General features: G+C 36.6%; 1 protein-coding gene and 1 long non-coding RNA gene across 2 annotated transcripts; one reads left to right on the forward strand and one right to left on the reverse strand.

The window, feature by feature from the left end:
* Nucleotides 1–515: 515 nt before the first annotated feature.
* Nucleotides 516–4,823, reverse strand: LOC121384781. The gene is made up of 3 exons (XR_005959436.1): nt 4,756–4,823; nt 2,669–2,708; nt 516–1,662 (listed from the first exon to the last, which is right to left on the reverse strand). It is a non-coding gene; the product is annotated as an uncharacterized LOC121384781 (long non-coding RNA).
* An 8,656-nt stretch (nt 4,824–13,479) lies between these two features.
* Nucleotides 13,480–26,869, forward strand: LOC121383145. Its single transcript, XM_041512969.1, has 4 exons — nt 13,480–13,814; nt 21,059–21,239; nt 24,549–24,766; nt 25,528–26,869. The coding sequence occupies exons 1-4, from the start codon at nt 13,728–13,730 to the stop codon at nt 25,711–25,713; spliced, it is 672 nt and encodes a 223-aa protein (XP_041368903.1). The 5' UTR covers nt 13,480–13,727; the 3' UTR covers nt 25,714–26,869.

Consider the following 26,869-nt stretch of genomic DNA (forward strand, 5'->3'; position numbering starts at 1 on the left):
GTGTGACCTTTAAAGGGATAGACCCTAATTTGTAAACACTAAGGCATATTTTTCAATATTAGAGCCGTTTATGATCACTGAAATCAAACATTTCTTATATTTTATTATTTAGATTATCCATTTCCGGTCAACCGAAGTGTTTCTGGTCATCCCGGTGTTTTTAACACCACAAAATGCATTTTTCATATTTTTAAAAACGTACGTGCGTCTGAGAAGTAACGATTATGGAGTCGCGTTTTAGTCTATTGTTAAGGGTATTACAACGTCACAGACTCTTGCTTCACACGCTTCTTTCCAAATTTGTTACAGGATTGTAAAATAACCAAACGTAGTGTCCATTTTTACTGGTTGAAACTAGGGTCTAGGTGAAAAATATGCCTTAGTGTTTTAAAACTAGGGTCTGTCCTTTTAACAGTATATCAATACTAGTATAACCGTAAATAAAATAAAAATCTTATACTCTGTCATTACCACAACGGAGTTATTTTAAATTTATATTATGTATTTACTTTGCTGACATTAACACATTTGCATATAAGCACTGTTCATTAGTAGTTTTTTTTTAGTTTTAAATAGTTGTACACATGTTGGTAAAGACATGCATAGATAAAAGTTGCGAAAATCTATTTCAAATTCATATTACTAATAGCATCAGTCATAATATCCGAGTATGAATAACGTTCGTATAAATAAATTTAATAATGGACGATTCTCTCAGAATGTGTCAGTTTGCATAGTTAAGCTCTTGTAAAAAATAATGTGTTAAATGTATGGTGCTTTACAGCAATGCCTTATCTCGGTTATCTCTGTGGTAAGGTGGTGTTTCGAGTTCAAGCAGTGATCTTTAGGTAGGATTTTATTAATTTGCTCAACCTTTTCCGGTACGGCGTCTGACAGTTAGTCAACACCGTAACAGACGGTAGATCATGGGCATAAACGTACGAGACATGGGGGCAGAGACTCAGATATGTGTACGAGACAGGGGGCGGGGGCAACAGTTTTCTTCCGCCTAGTTCTGGAGCAAAAACTCAAATTCGGGTAAAAATTATAGAGATATTCGGGAAAAATGTGCTAACCTGAGACCTTTTTAGCATGTATTTCCATCATTCTACCCTAAACATTTGTTGTAATCCATGTAACAATGCGTAGAAATTAGTTTGCAACACTATATAGCTGTTTGATAGTAACTCAAATATAACTAAATGTTGTTATCCAGATTCGGAGATTTTCATTTAATTCGGGCACAAACAAGCTTCCCTCCTCCCACTGCAAAAATGGAAGCCCGTATGTCTTTGATAATCGGAAATGTTTAAATAATTGGTGAATAATCAAAGACAGATAACTAAAATTCTACAATACATTTGCTTTGATTGACAAATACTGTCCTTGATACGTAACAGATGAAAATGAAGCTTTGTTGAGATTGTTTATCGTCTTTCTTCACATTTATGCTGACTGGTGCTGTGTCGTAGGGGAGATTGTTTTTAGACATTGTCTTCTATAATAATTCTGATGGGCCAAAGCTCCATGAATTCCTATAATTTTATAATGTATTTTTTTCTACAAATATGTCATTTCTGAATACAGCCGTTCATTCGGATTCGAATGTCTCATAAAAAGAAATGTTACGGTGTTGACAACATGCTACGGTGTTGACATCATCTACAAATACATTGAATAAATATTAAAATGTAATATATATAATGAACATGTATTGTTTTATCTTTCTAAATAACAAAATAGCAGAACAATTTTTTACCTGTATTTTCAGAGACCCCTCCTCCTTTAAAAAATAAAAAAAAAAAAAAAAAAAAAAAAAAAATTAAAAAAAGAGAGAGAGAGAGAGAGAGAGAGAGAGAGAGAGAGAGAGAGAGAGAGAGAGAGAGAGAGAGAGAGAGAGAGAGAGAGATAGATAGAGACAAAGAAGAAGAAAAGCTGCTAATTACTACGAAAATATGGCGGACACAATTACATGTTCATCCAATTATAACGACCAAACAACATGATATGGAATAGATATTTGCTTAACGACACCTCTGCACGATTTATATTTAATATCTATTTACACCTACTTCGTGTCTAACATATTATTTATATACTTGATCAACACCACAGTGATAAGATGTTACGGTGTTAGCATACTTTGCTTTCTCTTTCAATAAAAACTAACATATTATGGTTATTTATATACTTGATCAACACCACAGTGATAAGATGTTACGGTGTTAGCATACTTTGCTTTCTCTTTCAATAAAAACTAACATATTTTACATATGATGAACCTTTTTTAATTCATATTTTTAAATAATACACGAAAGAGCAAATGTGCATGAAAATATATCAATTGTTTCTATAAGGAACACAGAGAATAGAAGAAAAAAGATTCCACTTGCCACTAAAATAGAATATTCATCCAATTAAATGGCAACAGGAGTCTAATACATGGTTATTTAAACTTTTGATCAACACCGTAACACGACAAAATGTTACGTTGTGGACCGAATTTAACAAAAACACCTGTTCATCTTATTATTCTTTATAAACTATGTTGAAATGACAAGATGTCTTCGAATAAGCCATTTACGACGCTCTCTGAATGAATCATATTCATTTTACATATCAGTATCTTTATTATGCCCGTTACGGTGTTGACAGGGGATAAACTTACGCAGTGACCCATCCCTTTTTGCCTGATCAGTTGTAGAACACTGAAACGGAGAGAACAGTGTGTTAATATCGCCTCAAAATATTGTGCTTTCCTCACAAGGGAGGAATCATATAACATGTCATAGTTTGTCATTATATATTTACGACACTCTCTGAATGAATCATATTCATTTTACATATCAGTATCTTTATTATGCCCGTTACGGTGTTGACAGGGGATAAACTTACACTGGCAACGGAGCGAACAGTGTGTTACTATCGCCTCAAAATATTGTGCTTTCCTCACAAGGGAGGAATCATATAAAATGTCACAGTTTGACATTATACATAATATGGTGTGTTTGTTGTCAGGCGTTACGGTGTTCAAGTGTTATAAAACAAAATGGGTAACAGAGAAGCATAACCTTGCAAAATAAATTATAAGTGTAATTTGTCATTTCAGCCTGAGCCTGCTATTTGTTTTCTCTGTGAGTTTCTAATTAATATTTAATTATCTAAGTGATGTGTATCTGTTTTCATAATGGCGAACACCCAGAAATTATCTCCTCCTTAGGGGTCGTGTCGTCACTATACACCCTAGAGTCTCGCTTTAAACAGCTGTTCAGTAGTGTGATTTGAAGCCAGTGGTCATATAAAATTACTTGTCCACCTCTGTACGAACAGGAAAAGTGGTCATATTTTTTCAGACGATGAAGCATTACACAAAGAATGTCTGGACTGCATAACGGATCTAGTATATGAGAAAATACAACAACAAAAAACAAAACAAACAGTGAATCGCTGAATAACGAGGCGTTTGTAATGTAGGTCATTGCCAAAAACCTATCAATTCTCGGTGTGTGGATTTAAAACAAAATTAATTATTTATATATTATTTGAATAAAATCTAGTTGAAATATTATATTTTCTTCCTTTTATGTATGGTATGTGGACATTTGTTTATTTGTGTTTTGTTAACTGCATTTTGGTGAGGGGGAGGGTTTAGGTGAGTTCGTCCTACCCCCCCCCCCCCCCCATGGCCTTGATCATGTTTGTTGTCGATATTTAATTAATTAATTAATTTATTTTTAATCAATAATTTCACAGACTAAAAGAAAAAATGTTTTAGAAACAACACTTTTTTTTAATTTATGTACAGGGCCAGCAGAGTGTATTTGAAAGTGGGGATGGGGTGGGGGTACTTATAGTGTGCTGTTTGTTAAAAGATTGTGGTGTGTGTGTGTGAGAGAGAGAGAGAGAGAGAGAGAGAGAGAGAGAGAGAGAGAGAGAGAGAGAGAGAGAGAGAGAGAGAGAGAGAGAGAGAGAGAGAGAGAGAGTGTGTGTGTGTATATACATGTATTTGAGGGCCCGAACCTGTTCATGGGGGTTTGGAGGCATGCTCACTCAGAATAAGTTTAAATATCAGATGTTAACATAGGGCCTATGACATCTCCAGACTTTTGAGAACAGTAACAGGAAAAAAGAGGAGACCATGGCCCTATCGGCCCTCGCCTCTTCCACAGCCCCTAATACACAATTTGAAGAAGAAAATAATAGTTTGAGACATGCAAATAGCATACATACAATATAAACAGAATAGTGAGATGTGGAATGCCCACTGAGGTGTAAAAACAATTGTTTCTTGAAACCGACCCTACCTAAAAAAAAAGGCTTACCCTGATTATTTCCCCCCCCTTTTTTTTTTAAGTTAAAAAGAGTACAGATGTTTGTTTTGTTTGTTTGTTGTTTTTTTGTGGTTTTTTAAAGTTTAGACTGGCCCTACCTAATATTTTTTAGTCATGTTCCCAGACATTTTTTTAGGCACAAGGCAGAATAAAATTTTCTTTTCTTCATTTGTTAAACTCTACATTTGATTATTCCTTTGTTAATCTATTTATAGGGGGCCTATTAGTTTGGTATCTCTTTTGTAAGCTGTAATATGTATGTAGGATGTATTTTCTTTTTATACTAAGCATATCTGAAATTACTGACAAAAACACTACCAAAGGATGCTGTGATTGTGGTGTAAACAAATAACTCCAATGAAAGTCAAAATGCTGAAATTAAAGTAATTGGTAGGAGTAGCCTGTGTGGTGGCCATGGGTTTACCTTCTTGGTGAGTCAGTATCTATGCCAAGTGTCAAAACCATGGGTCAGAATTATGAAGGCTGTTTTTCTGAAACACAGATGTTTAACACCAAATTTAAAATGTGCTGAGATGTAAAAAAATATATTAATTTCTTTTCATTATTGGTTATTCTAAAGAGACTGCAGAGCTTGTTTTGCAATGTGAGATTTGATTAAATACTCGAGGCATAACAGAACAAACTGTTTTGTTTTTGCTATTGACCCAAAAACAAACTAAACATAACAAAATACTTTCCAAATTATAATCTAGAATTTATTTACATAAATATCCTGAAACTGGAAATTTTAATATTTGTTCAAAAAATAAATTCCTTTTTTTTTCTTTCTTTTTCTTGAGAGGGGGGGGGGGGGGGGGGGGGGGGGGGGGTGTCTCATTTTATTCTTTGTCTTTTTTTTTATTATTATTGCCTAACTGGACTATTTTGGACAAATGTAGCAAAATCCCAACATTTTATTCTCCAGTGACTGTTTAAGCCTATAACAGTTTATAATACTTTTACTTTTTGGACTACATTGTGATAAATTCTAGCATGGCATTGAAAAAATCCACACTGTTGGACTGAAAATATAAATACCAGATAGGTATTGTTTATGTACAGTTTATCAAATGCATGTACATGCTAAGCAAGTAACTCATCATACAATGAACATGAAACAAGCCATGTGTGAATACTGCATGTAATGCATCTCTTGAAATTAATGTAATTAGTGTTAATTGGTGTTGTACCTATATTCACTTTAAACTATTAGTAAACCATAAGTGTACTTTTATATATAGTCATAATTATTTCTTGCTGCATCTGGTTTTAGAAATCCACATTTGTAAAATAGCAGTATTTTGTTTCTTTAATTTGTAATTTATTACTCTTGCAGCCTTTGGAGAGAAAAATTAGTATAATGTCTAAAGCAGTTTTCAATTGCTGTTAATTTCATTATCAGTGGAAATCATGGAAAGTCATGAATTTTCTTGGTAAATAAGTATATGAACCATGATAAAGATTATTTACATTGGACTTTTCTTAATATAAGTACTGAAAAGTATAAAATTTAGATACCAGTAGGTCAAATAGATTTATGTTAAAACAGGCTCAGTGAAATCAGAATTCCTATCAGATTATGTCATTTTGTACACACAAATTAAATTATTTACATTAACAAATTATAAATATTGAAAAACAATACCACTAAAAAACAAAAAAACAACAACAAAAAAACCCTATATATTTAATATTTTAAATTTCCTATTTATTTTTCATCATTTGAAAATTTAATATTTATTTCTGTAATTATATATGTATGTTAGTGAATTTTTAAAATTTATTACATGTATACATATAAACATTTTTAATTTTTTTTTATTTTACATTGAATATATATATTTATTTATTTATTTATTTTGTTTGGGTTGGGTTGGGTTGGGTTTGGTTTTTTTTTTTATTTCATTGAAATAATTTATTAAAAATAATTGTTGACAAATTTGGTTGAATTTACTCTTCTCTGCAAACGAATAATTTGTGGTTTTAAACACGTATATCTTCATATTAAATCGCAATAACAAACATTGAATAGTAAATGAATGAATGAATGTTTAACGACACCCCAGCACGAAAAATACATCGGCTACTGGGTGTAAAACTATGGTAAACCAATAACATTGAATAGAACCCGGAAGTAAACAGCGAAGAATGGAGCGTGGCGTTTTACAAATTAAAACTTTATTAAATGCTGTTACCGTTTTTTTTTATTGCAAACACTCAAGTATTATCAGTCAAATATGTACACATTTAATGGTTTTGGCATGGTGGATATATGATAGAAAGTTGTAAGAACGGTAGGGAGTAGCCTACGTGGTTGGGGAAAACCCACGATTTAGCTGGACATTATTTTGTTCTTTTTTATTCTTACATTTTTTATTTTTTTTACTACCAACTGCGGAATTTCGTGGATTTTTATTATTTACTTTAATTTTTAGCCGTTCTACGCTTTAGTCACATACATGCTGACAATTAGGTCGAGAACAATAGAGTGGATATACCGATCGGTGCTTTACGACAATACAAATTTAGGAAAAGGAATGGTGTATAGTGCACGAGCGCCACCTGTCGGAAAGTCTCTGATTGTTTGCCATTGTATCAATTTTAGTTGTGGGTAACGCAACGTGACACATTAACACTGTGTATATTCATCAGACAGACAGACAGACAGACAATTATTTTATTTACATTCGTAGGAAGAAATTCGTTATGTTTAACAACACCACTAGAGCACATTGATTTATTAACCATTGGCTATTAGGTGTCAAACATATGGTCATTTTGACATTAACACTATTGAGAGAAAACCTGCTAAAAATGTTCCATTAGTAGCAAGGGATCTTTTATATGCACCATCCCACAGACAGGACAGCATATACCACAGTCTTTGATATACCAGTTGTGCTGCACTGTTTGGAACGAAAAATAGCCCAATGGGTACACTGACGGGGATCGATCCCAAACGGACCGCACATGAAGCGAGCGCTTTACCACATTCAACTAAATATACATATACTTAAAATTGCAAACACAATTCAGTGCAAGCCAGCGTGGTAATGACGTTTGTGTGTATGAGGCCTGAGGTTTTGACTTTCCCATATGAACATAAATAGCAGAACGTCTTTGTTGATTCGATTTTACAACCAATAATTAAATATCTTAGGTTTACATGACTTCTGGTACCCACAGCTATTACAACTTAAATCGTGACTAGATATACAAAAAGTTCAAAACCCACAAAGTTTGGATGATATATTAAGTATTAATATCTGGAATAACAGCAAAATATGTATAGGTAACAAACCATTTATATACAAATATTATATCAAAAATGGTATCACATTTATTAATGATTTATTAAACGAACAAGGTGATGTTTTAACATACGAACAGTTTATAACAAAATATCATATAAATACAAATTTCTTGGAATATGCGTCAATAACAAATGCTGTTAAATCATTTATAAACAAATTAGAAAACATAAACGATGACACTTTCACAAGTCTTAAAAATCCTGTTTTCCCGTTCAAGATAAAACATTTATTAAAAGACAAAAGCGGTTTTAAACATATGTATGATATGTTAAATTCACAAACTGTCATTCCAAAAGCACAGTTGAAATATGCAAATGAAGGATACATGTATGATACAAAGAAATGGGAAAAGTATTATGTTATTCCTTTTCGATGTGTAAAAGACACAACATTATCATGGTTTCAGTATACAATAGTATACAGAATCTTAACTACTAATACATTTTTGTATATGGTACATTACGTGGATTCTAATGCTTGCGACTTCTGCAATGCTTCGTGTGAAACGTTACATCTTTTCTTTGACTGTAACAAGGTTAACCACATTTGGGAATCAATACGAGAATGGATATTGACTGAAACAGGAATTGACATTATTTTTAGTCAAAATATTGTTATGTTTGGTATGATCAATAACGAAAATAGTAACTTTGTAAATTGGTTGATAATTATCAACATTAAATATTATATCTACTGTATGAAAGTACATAAAAAATGTTTAAATATCAATGGAGTTAAAAACATTTTGTGAAACAAGTTTGAAATAGAAAGATTTATTTTATATAAGAATTGCAATTACGAAATTTTTAATCAACAATGGACACCATGGCTTAATCTCTTTGACTGAAACGTATTTCCTAATAATAGCTTGTTTCGAATTCCAGGTCTTTTTCGTTTCGCGCTAGTATAGATTTACACCCCCCCCCCCCCCCCCCCCCCATTTATTTATTTATTTTATTTGTATATTTATTTATTTGTTTTGTTTTGTTTGTTTGCTTATTTATTTATTTATCAATTTATTATTATGTGTTTTAACCATTATATCTTCTTTCTTCTTCTCCTATATTTTCCAGTCCTTTCCAATATATGCGTCATAGCAATTTGTTTAGTTTTTTTTACCAATCTTTAATTTATACAGAAACATTACAAATGCATTTATGTATCAAATTGTTATATATGATTATATAACATTATTATACAACAAATTAGATATATGTACTTGTATATAAATTATATTACTTTGATGTAAGGCCATGAATTCAAGGCTCCCCAACCTTGACATGGTCATAATGGACTGGGGAAAATAAATATTAAAAAAAAAAAAAAAAAAAAAATCAATAAAAAAAATGTTAGTTTTTTTAGGTTTACATGACTTCTGGTACCCACAACTATATACAACTTAAATCGTGACTAATGCAACATTACATTTTCAATTGTATATTTTAAAATGACTGTTCTACCGAAATTCTAGGGGCATCGGTTTCTCAGAGATGACTGTACCAGTGTCTTGTAATATCCATTCACAAACCTGCCAGTTTAACATTAAATAGACCTATAGCTATTGCCTAGTAATGGTCAGCTGGAACACACAATGTACTTTTTGACATTATTATTGTAAAATAATTTAAAATGTTCACAGTAAACTAATTTACCTGATTTCTCTCTACACTGAATGATCAAAGTCAAATATTAATGCGCACGTTAAGAAAAAAAAGTAGGGGGGTGGGGGGTGAGGGGCTCTTAAAGCGACCGATTCTAGTTCCAGAGATACGGATCATAAAAGCTTTTCTATTTCGTATAAAATGCGTTTTAAGCTACTACCAACATCAGGCACCGTGCTTGTAACATTGTTAAAAGTTAAAAGTTAAAGTTTATTTTGTTAAACAACACCAACAGAATACACTGAGGCATATTGTTTTCACCTAGACCTTAGTTCAACCCGTAAAAATGGACACTACGTTTGGTTAATTTACAAACCTGTAACACATTTGGATAAATCAGAGTGAAACAAGAGTCTGTGACGTTGAAATACCCTTAAAAATAGACTAAAATGGCACTAACTAACGACCGCTGGTAGTAGGGGTGCATAGTAGGTGGTTACAAGTGCCTCTTCGTAACTACTGAACACTCCCCGAAGTGGGCAGACTAAGCCCACAGCTAAAAGCTGATGGGGAATGGCAGGTGTGTGGCACAGATAGACACAAGAGACAAGCACCTGTCGCGGTTGGAGAGACAAGGACTGGGATGTGGAGGTGGACAGAGAAAGAAGTTGAAAGATAGAAGGAGTTCCCAAATCGGGAAGATTTCAGACGAAATTCAAAGGAGATAAAGGAAAAAGGGGAGTGGGACTAAAATGCGTCTAATGACCATTACTTCTCAGACGCACGTGCGTTTTTAAAAATATGAAAAATGCATTTTGTGGTATTAGAAACACCAGAATGACCAGAAACACTTCGGTTGCATGGAAATGGATAATCTAAACAATACAATACAAGTAATGTTCATTTAAGTGATCATAAACGGTCTAACAGTGATAAATATGCCTCGGTGTTTAAAAACTAGGGTCTGTCCCTTTAATCGATCAGCTATTGAATAACAAACATTGTGTAACTCTGACATACAGAACAGAACCGTTTATTCACTCTGGCCGTTCAGCAACGGTATATATGTGTAATACAAAAATAATGGTATATACAGTCGTAAAGGAAACCCGCTACATTTATCTCATTAGCAGCAAAGGACCTTTTGTGTGCACTTTCCCACAGGCAGAACAGCACATACCACGGTCTTTGCTATGTTAATCGTGGAGCACTTGCAGGAACGAGAAAACCCCCAGTCAGATAATGGGTCCACCAATGGGATTCGATCCTATGATCAAAGTACACCTCTACCGACTGAATGAATGTAATGAATGAATGTTTAATGACACCCCCAGCACAAAAATACATCGGCTATTGGGTGTCAAATAATGGTAAAACAATGCATGAATTGACGATCAACATTAATATAACATTTTAAAACAGTGTTAAGAGCTGTGCAAAGTATACATATCACAAGTATATTAACATTTCGGGTATACGCATTCCAGAGATAAGTACCGGTATATTAATTTTTTTAGTAAAAATCAACATCTCAAGATAAGTTCAGGGTGGAATCGAAAGTATTCTGTCACACTTTGTCTACCAAATATATCTTTCCTCATCGATCCAAGATTATTACACTCCACCAGAATATGGCGAACCGTCAGTGTGTGTACTGATAATGTTCACAATCAGGTGAAGGATCCTTCTTTATAACAAATGAATGCGTCGTATGTATGGCCGATGCGAGCACGACACAATACTATTTCACTCTCCTTGCACCAATCTTCCAGGACTGACTTGACAGAATGAAGCTTGTTCGCAACCGCATCGTTTCAATAATATTGACAAGTTTAAAAGATATATTGGTTAAAATCATGTTTTAGATCAGTGTAAGGCATATCAACCCCGAGATGAGGCAAATCCAAAGCAGACTTTGCAGCTGAATCTGTCTTTTCATTACCCCTGATGCCAGTGTGACTTGGCACCCAACAGAATACAATATCTTTATTGTCAATAGATAAAAAAGACTTTTGTATCACCATCCCAATTAAGGGATGTTCCAACTTCATAATGTGTAAAGCCTGGAGACACGAAAGTGAGTCTGTAACAACAACAAAAAAGTGAATTCCACAGAATCCTTAATTTGTTCTAAGGCTTCAGTGATTGCCCAGGATTCGGCAGTAACAATAGATGCCAAATCCGGCAATCTCATAGAATTATTGTATCTGATGCAATAACTGTATGTAGCGACAGAATTCACATCCCGTGATCCAACCGTGTAAACAGGGGTGTAATCCCGGTACTCTTGAATGTCCACGAAGTGCTCTTTACAAATAATTTGTGTTTACAAATAATCTGTGCGATCCTTTTTTTCAGATGCATAATATCAAATATAATATTTTGGGTCGTTTGATACACCAGGGTGACCATATGAAATACGAAGGTCTTTCCATAATGTCCGTTAAATCAATGTTGGAAACGGGTAAGAACTGTTAAATACAAAGACCAAATGTGAGAATGACATTTGGCTTCGCATCAAACAACTTCATATTTTTGTTATCAAACACAACGTTATGTGCTGGGTGTTTTGGCATTGACGTTATCTTGGTGGCATAGTGCAGATGAAGCTTAGCTCGTCTAGCACCCAAACTAGGTTCGTGTGCATCAACGTACAAACTCTCCACGAGTGATATTCGAAAAGCACAAGAAGTTTGTTTTGTTTAACGACACCACTGGAGCACATCGATTACTTAATCATCGGCTATTGGATGTCAAACATTTGGTAATTCTGACTTGTAGTCATCAGAGGAAACACGCTACATTTTTTCTAATGCAGCAAGGGATCTTTTATATGCACTTTCCCACAAACAAGACAACACATACCACGGCCTTTGTCCAGTTGTGGTGCACTGGTTGGACTAAAAGCACAAAGACAAAGCCTAAGACCCTGGCTGTGTATAGCATGGGGCACAAATAATAGCTCCCTGTTAAATATAACCCCTAGATCCCGCTCCAACCCAGGATGAACTGAAACTGATTAATAACGTAGGAAGAAGTTGCAGACAATGTGTCGTTTATTGATTTAATACAATCAGTAATGGGTAAAATATTTTACACTGCGTAATAACTGACAAGATCGGCGCCTTTAAAGGTAAACGTTTCGAAATGTTATTCAAAGGATCGTCTCTTACAGTATTAACATTAAGCGTCGCAATAGCTTACAATGTGCTGGGGGCGTGACGTCCCCAGTGGTAAAGCAGTCGCTTGATTCGCGGTCGGTCTAGGATCGAACCCCGTCGGTGGACCGACTGGGCTATTTCTCGTTCCAGCCAGTGCACCACAACTTGCATATCAAAGGCCGTGGTACGTGCTATCCTGTCTGTAGGACGGTGCATATATATGATCCTTTACAACTAATGGAAAAAATGTAGCGGGATTCCTTTCTAAGACTAAATGTTAAAATTACCAAATGTTTGACATCCCATAGCCGATGATTAATAAATTAATGTCCTCTAGTGGTGTTGTTAAACAAAACAAACTTTTACAGTGTACTGGGGTGTCGTTTAACAAAGATCTCTTTCAGCTTATCAGATTTATTAAACAATACTCGGACACATTACAATGTGTAACAAGAGGACAACACAAATTCCGTACGTAGTTAACATACATGGCAAAAACAGGCACCAAGATAAATATATTTAGAGTTAACATTGAACATCGGACAGGAATGAGTATTCGCTAATGTATTACCGTTGGCTGGGCCCATTGGGTATATCAAAGGTATGTACTATCCTGTTTGTGGGATGGTGTATATAACAGATACCTTGCTAATAATGGAAAAAATGAAGCGGATTTTCTCTCTAAGACTATGTCAAAATTACAAAAAAAAATTACGTCAAATAAACGATGATTAATAAATCAATGTGCTCTAATGGCGTTGTTAAACAAAAATCAAACGTTTTAAATGTAAAAGTTGCGAAAGCTAGGCCATAGGATTGTTTTTAACTAATATCACGCGTCGCAATACCACATAGCTGTAGTTTGCAAGGTGCTGGGGTGTCGTTAAACAAAGACCTCTTTCCGCTTAATATGAGGAGAGGGGTGAGTCTTCGCTAATGTATTTATTTACTTACAAACGTCACCCATTTCTCTCAACGAATCGGTGACCCTCGGCAGCGGTCGTGGACATTCGATAGCCGCCCACGCGGGCTGATTCACGCCGTTATTGGCTGGGATAGGTGCTGTCGTCTGCTCGCGTTCTTGAGACACACGACGCTGACAATAATAAATGATGTGGAAATTAATAGCAATATCTATTCGTTGTTTCGTTTGACAACGGACAGACGCACGTGCCTTTGAGGGGAAAGAGATATATAAGAAGTAGACTACCAGAGGACCAGTTGTCACATAGTTCGAGATCTTGGGGACTAGTTGTCACATTGTTGTAGTTGTTACATTGTTCGACAACTGTTGGACTAAAAAAGAGAAGATATTTCAGTATGGATTCATTGCTTTGCCTTTTCGTTCATCTGGCTCTACTGAGCACGAGTTTCGGTTCACAGATAACTTTTTACGGCGAAACAGGGGTAAGCATTTTACTATACTACACGGAATTGTAAACCAAATTTAATTTACTACTAGCATAATAAAGTAGGTATTTCATATATAGAGTTGTAAAGTGGTAAGTAATGTCAGTTGTGTCGAATTGAAAGCCAGTAACAGTCAATTCCTGACAATATGGATGGAGGGGTTTTGGTTGCAGGCACTGATTATTTGTGTGATTCCTTATATTGTTGCATTAGTATATTTATCTACTAATTAATTTTGCAAATCATAATTATTTCCTTTTATTGAAAGTTTGTTTGTTTGTTTAACGACACCTCTAGAGCCCATTGAGTTGCTATTGAATGTTAAACATTTGGTAATTTGGACATGTAGTCTTAGAGAGAAAACACGCTAGGTTTTTTTTTTTCATTAGGTTAGGTCAGTGTTTAACGTGCAAATTCAGAACAAGCTGTTGTAGCGCACGCCTGTCCCGGGCACAGGTGCCGGCCTCGGTCGGCTCCACTGTCCAGGACAGGAATTTTTTCATTAGTAGCAAGGGAGTTTTTATATGCATCATTCCACAGACATGACTGCAGATACCACGGCGTTTGATATACCAGTCGTGGTCCACTGGACCGGCCTCGGTGGCGTCGTGGTTAGGCCATCGGTCTACAGGCTGGTAGGTACTGGGTTCGGATCCCAGTCGAGGCATGGGATTTTTAATCCAGATACCGACTCCAAACCCTGAGTGAGTGCTCCGCAAGGCTCAATGGGTAGGTGTAAAGCACTTGCACCAACCAGTGATCCATGGTTTGTGCTATCCTTCCTGTGGGAAGCGCAAATAAAAGATCCCTTGCTGCTAATCGGAAAGAGTAGCCCATGTAGTGGCGACAGCGGGTTTCTCTCAAAATCAGTGTGGTCCTTAACCGTATGTCTGACGCCAATATAACCGTAAATAAAATGTGTTGAGTGCGTCGTTAAATAAAACATTTCTTTCTTTGGTCTACTGGCTTCCTTTCATTGATTTATTATTTTATTATGTTTGCAGTAGTGCGTACCTATATAGTGTGTACCTGTATATAAGAAACATGTTCTCGGTAGAGCGGTTATTAGACTGCTGTATTTAAAGGTACCCAGCAAACATAAGCGTACGAGACAGGGGGCGGAACAAAACCTCAAATTGGGGCAAAAATGATACAGATATTCGGGGAAAATATGCTAACCTGAGACCTTTTTACCATGTATTTTCATCATTCCACTCTCAAAATTAGTTATAATCTATGTAAAAATGCGTAGTGATTCGTTTGCAGACCTATATAGCTGTATGATAGTAATGATATTAATATAAATAAATGTTATCCAGATTTGAGCATTTTCGTTTAATTCGGGCAAAACTCAGCCCCCCCCCCCCCCCCCCTCCCCTCCCCCATAAAAATGGAAGGCCGTACATCTGTGCGAGCTTGTTCAGTATTGCGCGGAAGTAAAGCCCAGGAAACCGTGCGAGAACGTGCAGTTTTAGTTGCAACTACGTCCAATCTATTTGCGACTACATGCAGTTTGTGTAATTTGTTGAAAAATAGAAAACAAGAAATTCGATAGCTTCAACTTATATAGTTTATCTGACCGTTTTTAGAATATATTTATTTGAAATTGTTGTGACCAGTAAGCTGCCACTAAAGTTAATCTTGTGAACAACACCACTAGAGGAGGGACGTAGCCCAGTGGTAAAGCGTTCGTTTGATACGCGGTCGGTTTGGGATCGATCCCCGTCGGTTGATCCATTGGGCTATTTTTCGTTCCAGCCAGTACACCACGACTGGTATATCAAAGATCGTGGTATGTGCTATCCTGTCTGTGGGATGGTGCGTATAAAAGATCCCTTGCCACTAATGGAATAATGTAGCGGGTTTCCTCTCTTTAGACTATATGTAACAACTACCAAATTTTTGACATCTAATAGCCGATGATTAATAAATTAATGTGCTCTAGTGGTGTCGTTAAACAAAACATTTTTTTTAACACCCGACTACGAACAGAACTAAACTACCACTCAACATGACTGTAACCACTAACGACTAATCGCTAACCAACAAACCTGGACGGACGGACAGACAGACAGACAGGCAGGCAGACAGACAGACAGACAGGTAGACAAGATAAATGAGGTGTGTGGGCCCAGGAATACGTGCTTGGAATTTAGTTGAATATCAGCACGAACATATGTATTACATAGGCTGGCACCAAGCTGCATAATGACCAAATATATTTATTTATTTTTCCTGTCGCTGTATATTTTGTACAATGTATTCATGTACTGCAAATCAGCTTTGGAAAGAATTCCGTATTTATGTACCTTTGGGGTAAATTGAATTAATGTATTTAAGTCAGTGTTGAATTCACTATAAACAACACAGACGAAACGTAGTGCTAAGGTACATAACTAATACTAACCTAACCCTAACCAGAAGCTTACCATAACAAATATAAAAATTTGTTAGGGGAGAGAGGATAAGGAAGTCTTGCCTAAACTTTTAAATAACTTTTAAGCTCCGTTCACAAAATCTAGTATCCACTGTAAATGCCGTTCTATACCCCACTAACCACACACTTTTGTTCCGCAATAGCGTGGATGTCTAATTGGGGCCGCTAAAAGTAGTGGTGGGTGGCACCCACACTGTGTATAGTACGTCTTATGGTGCAACAGGTAAAATAAAAATAAAAAGTCCCACCACCCCCACCCCCACCCCCCACTCGAAAGACACACCAATGCAGTCCGGCATTGACATTCCAGCTTTAAAGTTAAAAGTTTGTTTAGTTTAACGACACCACTAGAGCACACTGATTTATTAATCATCGGCTACTGGATGTCAAACATTTGGTCATTTCTGACTCGTAATCATCAGAGGAAACCCGCTACATTTTTTCCAAATGCAACAAGGGATCTTTTTTATGCACTTTCTCCACAGACAGGAAAGCACATACCACAGCCTTTGACCAGTTGTGGTGCACTGGTTGGAAGGAGAAAAAAACCCAAAAACAATCAGTTGAATGGATCCATATAGGTGGATCGATCCTGCGACGCAAGCACCTCAAGCGAGCACTCAACCGACCGAGCTAAATGCCGCCCCACATTCCAGCTTTAGTAATAGTTATACAGTAATCCTCATATCACACACACACGGATACATGTCTCCACTTAATCTGGTAAGTACGCGTTAATTGATCGATTAGTCTTGATAGCAAGTAATACATCCACTCAAATTAACCAATTTAGTGGACATTGCTAAATGACATGTAATAGTTAGACCCGTGTGAAATAGTGACTAGTCCATGTCGCATACTTTTGCAGGACAAAATGGTATCTCTGTACAAGACAGAATCCTAACGATATGTTGACCCCACGTCGTAACACGAATACGTAATTCTATAATATACTAGTAATCAAGACATGAAAGCAACTGATCACGCGGGAAAAATTAAAATATTGAGATATGTACAGGCTATACAAACTTATTTTTAATATGTAAGTATGAAATAAAAAACCCACACCGAAAACCGAAAACAAAACAAAACAAAAACTAAAACAAATAATACTAAAACTTCGTTTTTGTTTAAGGACACCACTAGAGTACATTGATTTATTAATCGTCGGCTATAAGATGTCAAACATTTGGTAATTTTGACATACAGTCTTAGAGACGAATCCCGCTACATTTTTCTATTAGTAGCAAGGAATCTTTTATATGCACCATCCCACAGACATGATAGCACATACCACGGCATTTGATATACCAGTCGTAGTGGTGCACTGGTTGGAACGAGAAAATTATATTCAGTGAAAAGTGTGATATGTTTATTGCAATGAAACTATATACAAATGATATCCACTTTTCTCAAAATGGCATTATCCATCCATTATCCATTCATCCACCCATCCATCACTTTGTTATAAATGACGCATTCAAGATAATGAAAAATATCTGACGATATATAATATAATATAATATAATATTGTAGACTATGTTGGCACCTATATTAAAATCATAATATTAATTTATTAAGATATTCATAAAATACATGCAATAGGATGTCTAAAGAATACTAATAATTTATCTTCTGATCTAATTTTAGTTGCTTCAGCTACAGCTATAATTAGAAGGCACAATAATAATTGTTTAAGGAAGAGGAAAGTTTATATTTAGGTGATGTTTACTCCTCCCAGAAATAATAGGCTCGTTGTTGTTCACGAATAGGAAGGAAACGATAGGTTGCTGTCAAATATATAAGAGGAAATGAAAGGAATGTTGGCTTAACAGCGTAACACTAGTAGCACATCGTTTTATACTAAAGTTTTAATCGAAATTATTACACTTTAAAAAGTTTTATTTAACGACGCACTCAACACATTTTATTTACGGTTATATGGCGTCGGACATATGGTTAAGGACCACAGAGATATTGAGGGAGGAAATCCGATGTTGCCACTTCAAGGGCTACTCTTTTTGATTAGCACATCTTTTTACACCTCTACCTTTTATAGTGGCCAGTATTACAATTATAAAAGAACTTAATAGGGTGGAGACCCACTGGGTTTTTCCCGTTCCAACAAGTGCCACAGGACAGACGTATCAAAGGCTGCGGTATGTGCTGTCCTGTTTATGCTAGCGGCGGGATTTAGCTCAGTCGGTTTGAGTGCTCGCTTGAGGTGCTTGCGTCGCAGGATCGAACCACCTCGGTGGATCCATTCAGCTGATTGGATTTTTTCTCTTTCCAACCAGAGCACAACAACTGGACAAAGTGCATATAAAAGATCTCTTGCTACATTAGAAAAAAAATGTAGCGGGTTTCCTCTGATGACTACGAGTCATTACGAGAATTATCAAATGTTTGACATCCAGTGGCGTCGTTAAAGAAAACAAACTGTTTTGTTTGTTTGTGCTAATACAACAATCAATGTAATAGAAGGGTGGGAGTTTGTTTGACCCCCCCCCCCCCCCCCCAATAAAACCTGGCTACGCCAATACCGAGGCTGGGGCAGGGAGACCACCAACGGAATAGAAGGAAGGAAGGAAATGTTTTATTTAACGAAGCACTCAACACATTTTATTAACGGTTATATTATGGCGTCGAACATATGGTTACGGACCACACATATGGAGAGAGAAAAGCCGTTGTCGCCACTTCATGGGCTACTCTTTTCGATTAGCAGCAAGGGATCTTTTATATGCACCATCCCATAGACAGGATAGCACATACCACGGCCTTTGATATACCAGTCGTGGTGCACTGGCTGGAGCGAGAAATAGCCCAATGGGCCCACCGACGGGGATCGATCCCAGACCGACCGCGCATCAGGTGAGCGCTGTACCACTGAGCTATGTCCCGCCCCACCGACAGAATAGAATCAAATAAGGTTTAGTATTAGAATTATAATCAGATATTAAAATGCGGAGTTTCAAATTTGGTAAATAAATAATAACCGCGTTAAATGGGTTAATCACGAATTACTGGAGTAAGTGCTCGGCCGGAAAACGTATTTCTGCTGGTCAGGGTTTATCCCTTGACCCGCATTTTGTAGAGATGACTCATTGCCTAAGTTGTCAGAGTGGTGATATAGTCAGGCGGCTAACGTTTAGTTAAACTTGCAAACCCTAGTTTCAACTAGTACAAATGGACAACGTTTGGTTAATCCACAAACCTGTATCAAATTTGGATAAAGTTGCAATAGAGTCCGTGACGTTGAAAAGCGGAAATATCTTTAAACATTAGACTAGAGCTCGTCTCCACAACCGTTACTTCTCAAAAGTACGTGCGTTTTTGAAAAATATGAAAATGCATGATTTCCTGGTTTCAGAAACACCAGTATGACCAGAAATACTCTGGGTGTACAAAAATGGATAATCTGATTCCAAACAATAAAATCTATATAATGTCTGATTTTACACACAGTTCTAATAGTGATAAATGGTGTACAGTGTTTAAAAACTATGGTCTGTCATTTTAAAAACATGAAACTGGCACATAGTGACATATACCGTGACCGATTACGAACATGTTCAGTTATAGACCCAAGTCAGAAGCACCCCTTTGCACACAAATTAATTACTAATAGATTATGTGATTAAATGTAATTAAATGTTAGCTATAAAATAAGCCTAACGATTAAAGAAAATATGTCACAGTGTTGCAACAGAATAATACAGTATTCAGGAATAGCTCTAGTTTTCTGAAATGTTTACGTGTTTTCCTCCAGGGACCACCAGAAATGATGATAACTAATCACATTGTGGCATGCTACGATAAATTGTATTCAATTTGTAAACCATGAGCGAGAGGTATTTCGCAATTTGTTTGTTAAGCGATATAATGATATTGAAATCATTGTGAAACTCTATTACCCATTTACGATTACCCGATATAATAAATGTGATTGATTGCATCTTTGGCATTAACACAAATAACCAGATGGTTATTAATTACCGGCTTGTCCACCCATTCATCTTAGATTTGAAAGATTCGGTAATGGGAAACACTAGCAGTTACAATAATTAGTTTTCGCCGTGCGTTAATACAGGTTTATTTAAAATTGTGTTTGTCGGTTTGTTTTTTAAATATTTATTAAACAGTATGGGATGTTATACATTCGTCCACACTGGAAAGGTACAGTTTTAACATTTTTAAAAATGTATTAATCTAAATCTGTAGTAAAGATTGAACACTGAACGACAGAACCGTAATACATCATTTGGACCCTGTTTCACGAAGCGATCTTGGTACTACGATCACTGTAAGTGCATAGCTACCTTATGAACTTAAGGTAATCTTGGTGCTAACACCGCTTCGTAACACGTGACCCAGGGGCCTAATTCACTAAACTCTTGCAACTGTGCGATCCCGCAGTGCAATGCTAAAAGACTTGCAAAGAGGATGCTTTGTTGCTTAAGAGACCTTTGTGAATTAGGCCCCTGGGCCGTATCTCTGCACAATGCAGAGTCGAATGGGCATTTTGCATTACTCTCTATTTAGTGTCTCCTTATCATATATATATATATATATATACACACACACATATATATACACACACACACACACACACACACATATATATATATATATACACACACACACACACACACACACACACACACACACACACACACACGCGCGCGCGCGCGCGCACACACACACACAAACACACATACACACATCTGGAACTAGTTCTCGAACGCATTTCTCCATTTCTGCCTTTTTAGCCTGTACTTTTTAATTGTTTTGTTTATCACAGGAAACTCAACAGTGTCCATTAGATAAGCCGTGTGCTATACTGGTTCAGGAATACAATCGAAACGGCACCATGAAACAAGAATACTGGACGGACCTGTGTACATGTGGGGATGGCGCGATGTGCTCTGTGGACTGGGGTGTGGACCCGGACAAAACCATCAGACAGTACCTGAAGACTAATAGTAAGTCCTATGACGGAGAGTGTGTGAATAGTTAGACAGTAATAGTAAGTCATATGACGGAGAGTGTGTGATTAGTTAGACAGTAATAGTAAGTCCTATGACGGAGAGTGTGTGATTAGTTAGACAGTAATAGTAAGTCCTATGACGGGGAGTGTGTGATTAGTTAGGCAGTAATAGTAAGTCCTATGACGGAGAGTGTGTGATTAGTTAGACAGTAATAGTAAGTCCTATGACGGAGAGTAAGTGATTAGTTATAGTCCAGGAGCATCAGGTCAAACTTGGAACAACTTGGCAACAAGCTGAAATTTTCAGGACAGTTGCCATAAAGTATACAAGACATCAAACGTCCTCGCAAATGCACGAAGAGCTAACTCAGGAATTAAAGATGTTGTGCGAGATTGCCGCCATTAACTATTAACTTGTATCATATCCGTATAACCAGTCATAGTAGAAATGTAAAGAAAAGTGTCTAAACATAGGTTTTCTGACACATGTTATTAAATGAAATAATTAATTACATGATTTGAGAAAAAGAAATCTAAAAAACAACAACCCCACATACAAAACAAAATAATAATAATAATTATAATAATAATAATAATAATAATAATAATAAAATAATAATAATAATAAATAAATAATAATAATAATAATAAAATGTTGCCACGACGGTCAATATATCCAGTATGAACCACACTTTTTTGTAACTTTGGTGACTTTCTGCTTGTTACCAATTTTGTTCAGGTCTTGGATTATTTTAAGCTATTAACTCCTGGCCTATTCTCCATTGCCAATGAATTTCAAAAGCAATTATGTAGCCCACAGTTGTTTCAGTTCATGTTCACAATTCAAATGAATTGTTGTATTGATGTTGTTCATCACTTCTTTTTCGCATTTACCGTAATTTGACACCCAATAGCTGATGTTTTTTGTTTGTTTTGTTTGTTTTTTTGTTTTTTTTCGTGCTGGGCCCGTGCTTATAAAACGTTTAAGAGTCCAGACTCAATCTCTAATGACGTCACACGCATACAATTTGTATGGCGTTGTCATGACATTAGTGTCTCAGACTCTATTAGAGTCTCGAGTCTAGACTCTAAAATTTTAGTTTCATAAGCACCAGGCCAGGTGTTTTGTTACACGTTCATTCAGTCTAAGCAAGATTTGATAGAAGCTTATGAATTAACTATTCAATATTCTGCTTCATTGTGGTTGTTTATCGTTCTCATCTTCATCATTTACATCAATATCCAATAACGTTGGTGCAACTTGGTCTTCATCGTTACCCAACAATGCATGACTAGTACTGCTGCAGGTTTTTGTCTTGCATATGGTGCACACTGAGGTGCAAAACATTCCAAGGTTGTTTTTTTTTACCCACATGACATGATCCCACAACCATCATTTTTGTACACGTAGGGTATACCAAGTTGAGTAAAAGTGTCAGGGACAACAGCGTGGTCAGTTCCCACTAGTGTGAATGTATCGTCTTATGATCTCTACCCTCATTCCATAAATGGGCATGCCACTCGCGAAGATCTAAGCACCACGGCTTGTAGTTTAAAAACCATCATGATTGTGATAAGCACCAATTCCAATACCAATTTCTGGGGACGGTTTATTATTATCTGTCTCTGTGACTAAAAACTATGTAACCAACACAATTTGGTGAACTAAGCACCATGATCTGTAGCCTAAAAACCACCGAAATTGTGATTAGCACCACAGTCAATACAGATACCTGGGAACGGTTTATTATTCACTTTCTAAAAACAATGGATACCACATCAACCTGACTGAATACTTGGTGAAGATGAGAACGATAACCAACCATGATGCAGCAGAGTTTGTTGTTGTTGTTGGTGGTGGTGTTTCTTTGGGTTTTTTTTATTTTTTTATTTTTTTTATGAAAACTGCCTTAGAGGTCATATTATGGGCTTGTCAACATGAATTGAACCATTTATCTTACAACTCGTTAAACAATTTTTTTTATCTAACTGGCTTTCGCTTGTTAGGTAAGTTTAAAAAAAAACCTCGTCGTAAGATAAATGATAGCTAATGGCCACTCATGCAATATTCTCTATATCCAGTCCGCAGTGAAGGTTTCTGTTATTTTGGAAACTTCCACAACAGAATTAACAGTACCATTCAGTTGTATTATAATTGGGTGACACATTTTTAAAGATATAATAATCATTCCATTTATCCATTTCCACAGGAAGTCTTTTGTACATTTGTAAGTTGATTTTAAAATAATAATTTCCGAATATCCAATCTCTCCCCCCCCCCCCCACCCCCTTTTCTCTTAAAGTCCAAATTGATTATAAGTTAATTAATAATTCACTTTGGAAAATGCTTTGGTTTAGCCAAATTTTAGATATATAATAGTATCTCCTTGAAAATTATTAAAATGTGGTTAATTGCAGGAATATTTGGTTAGCCAAAGACTAAATGTTGTAGCCACTTTGCAGGAAACGCGATACCGAACAAAATATTCTCTACTTTGTATTAAAATTTGCAATTAGCTAATCTGGCAATGTATAGGGTGAGCTCTGAATAAGTCACAGATATGGATGTCCTGATTAAAGAAATCAAAGAACACTCGACTGGTATTTGGTTTCCTCCCGAAGAGACGCAAACGGCAGAATATGACCACTCTGGCCGCATTAGGCCCCGGATATGTCCTGACGGTGAACTACTCGAGAAGATACTGGCGTCCACTTGATGCTGAATACCAGCGTGTGGAGTGTGTTCATCCTTGTTAGTCAAGTGGCTGGTCATGTTGACATTCAGTTAAAAGTCGGAAACGACCATTATATGGACCGTAATATTCCGCAGCCAAGCATTAGCTACATGTGTATATATTGATACAACTCAAGAAAGCTCGTGGCTGAGTGTGGGTAATGTGAATTTTTCGACTCGTAGGAGTTCCCGTCATTGATTTAGTACGAGAGGAGAGAGATTGGGCAAACAATAATAATGCACAGTCAGATTTTGACATTGAAGAAAGTTTTGAGTTGATTTATGTCTTTATGGCCCGAATTAGAAATACTAGTAATGCAGGCCACAAACAAGGGTGTCGTTTTATCATAACTATTTATGGGAACCTTCTCCGCTTCACACTATGACCCCATGACCACCATAAGCGTACGAGTTAGGGGGAATGGGGGATCGATCGATCTATCGATGAATCGCCCATAACTTAACCCACGCAACCAACCAACGCAACTGATGCGTCAGTCAGACAGTTGTAGAACGTATAAGTAGTATAAAGTTACTAAGTTTTAATTGGTTTTATTTATTTATCTGCAGTTCGAGACATGGTACTGGAAATGAAGTTCTGCCGCCGAGTGCAGCCCCTTGCGGTGTGCAGCCCCAACCAGATGGCGCTCAGTCTGAAAGGGTACTCCCTCATCCCGCGTCAACTCAACAGCATCAACTGCCGTTGCCCGGGAAACGCCCCGCTACACCTCCAGAAAGTCTGGTACGAGAGGTACATGGAACGACACCAGAACTTTGTCTGCAGCATAGTAAGTTGACTTAGTTTACTCAAGAAGTTAATTTGAGGATACTGTTGTTCCATTCATGGATATACCCCCAAAGTTATCTTTTAGTTTACATATATGTGTGTTTTGTTGTCTTTTTTTCCGTTTTTTTTTTTGTCTTGCTGAAGATGACTCTATACTACTGTTCCCGTATTATAATAAAGTTAAAGTTTGTTTTGTTTAACGACACCATTAAAGTTCATTTATTTATTTATCATCGGTTACTGGATGTCAGTCATTTGGTAATTATACGCCCATCTATGATGTGTCGTATTATGGAATGGCGTTGTCCAACCGTCCGTCCGTTAACATTTTCTTGTCCGACTATATCTTGCATACAGATGCATACAGGACTTTCAAACCTCACATGTAGGAACAACTTGGGATGGCGGTGTGTCGCGTACTATTACTAGGTCAATATGACCTACTTTTTACGGTCTACTGCACATAACAGTAAGTCCTTGTCCGGGCCATATCTTGCATACAGATGCATACAGGACCATCAAACCTCACATGTAAGAACAACTTGGGATTGCTGTATGTCGCGTACTATTACTAGGTCATTGTGATCTACTTTTCACGGTCTACTGCACATAACAGTAAATCCTCGTCCGGATCATATCTTGCATACAGGACCATCAACTCAAATGTAGGAACAACTTGGGATGGTGGTTGGTCCAAATCAATCTGTTCATCCATCCCATTGCAAATATAAATTTAATAAACTATTATTTTACTATTTTCAGCCCACATGTGACGTTCCAACCGTCAACCACAGGGTGCCGTGCTTGCTGGCCTTTGAGCAGCTGAACCCGAGACACCACGAGACGACCTTCGTGTGCGAGTGTCCGGAGCCATTCCGGTGTATTCTTCCGCCAAGCTCAACTCGGAATGAGATCACGCCAGGCTTCTGTCAACGGGTTTCGTATTGATTCTGCACGTGCACACATAAGCACATAGTGCACGGACTTAATTAATCGGAAAAGACAAAACAATGCGTCCAGACAACTCGAATCAAAGTAGAATGCTGCGGACATTTTAAAGTAGACATAACAATGCAATGTGCTACCTATCGACTACGTGGATATGGTTAAGAATATTGATGATATATACGTATTTGATGTTTTATGTGTTGTTTGTGTGCAGTATTAAATCTCAGGCTCGTGGTTTTCGTGAGGTTATTTCAAATAGGGAGTGCGGGGGATGGGGCGGGGATCATTCAGTAAATATGAATTTCCTTGAACAACCCAAAAAATTAATAATAATAATAATAATAAAAGTTGACATTTAAGTCGATTTCCTCGCAAGGGTTCTGGCTAGTGGTTGACTTCTTACTCTTATTTAATGAGAGCATTCTCATCAGAAATAAAATTATTGTTTTTAGGACAGCCTTAAAGGCGACGCCACACAATACGACTGTTCGATCGTAATGTTTGTGACTTTGTCTTGTCACAATCGACTATTGTCGTGGCTGTTCTCGAACGAGGCACCCAAATCGTGTGGCGTTGCCTTAACATACTAGTATTAAATAATACAATTAGCTGGCAAGAGGGATTATGTTTGTTTAAAAAATTATGTAATGCTAGGCTCACACTATCACCTGTCACGATGGAGTTGGCCAACTCGACAGTTGCGTTGTACTTTTTCTCACTCACGACGGATGCGCTCATATTAAGAACTAACCTGTCTTGGACTCATCCACTGGGGAATCTCGGAGAATGTGCCCAAGACAGTAGTGCTTGAACCTTCAGTGGATGTCAGCACGAGTCAAATGACTGATTGATTCATAACAACTAATCGGTTGTAGAAGTTGTATACAACAGAATCGATTTGTAAGAGTGTTCTGACTAGCAACTGAACAGTCGTAGAAGTTTTACGATCAGCGCGTTGGCCTAGTCCATCGTGACAGTTGGTAATCTGAGCCTAGCATTAATTACTTGTAGAATTAGTGTTTTACAGAAAACGCACCCTTTATACCTTTATTATTTATTTGTTTCTTTCTTCTTCTTTCTTTTTTTCTTTTTTTGAGTTTTGTTTTTATCACATATTCAGATATAACATGCATTAAATATACCAGTATATATCATC

The sequence above is a fragment of the Gigantopelta aegis genome, chromosome 10, assembly GCF_016097555.1.
Source record: "Gigantopelta aegis isolate Gae_Host chromosome 10, Gae_host_genome, whole genome shotgun sequence".
Classification (NCBI taxonomy): Eukaryota; Metazoa; Mollusca; class Gastropoda; order Neomphalida; family Peltospiridae; genus Gigantopelta; species Gigantopelta aegis.

Coding starts and splice junctions, on each gene's coding strand:
- LOC121383145 (XM_041512969.1), top strand. CDS start 13,728: ATGGATTCATTGCTTTGCCTTTTCGTTCATCTGGCTCTACTGAGCACG. Junction 13,815..21,058: donor CTTTTTACGGCGAAACAGGG/GTAAGCATTTTA, acceptor TGTTTATCACAG/GAAACTCAACAGTGTCCATT. Junction 21,240..24,548: donor ACAGTACCTGAAGACTAATA/GTAAGTCCTATG, acceptor ATTTATCTGCAG/TTCGAGACATGGTACTGGAA.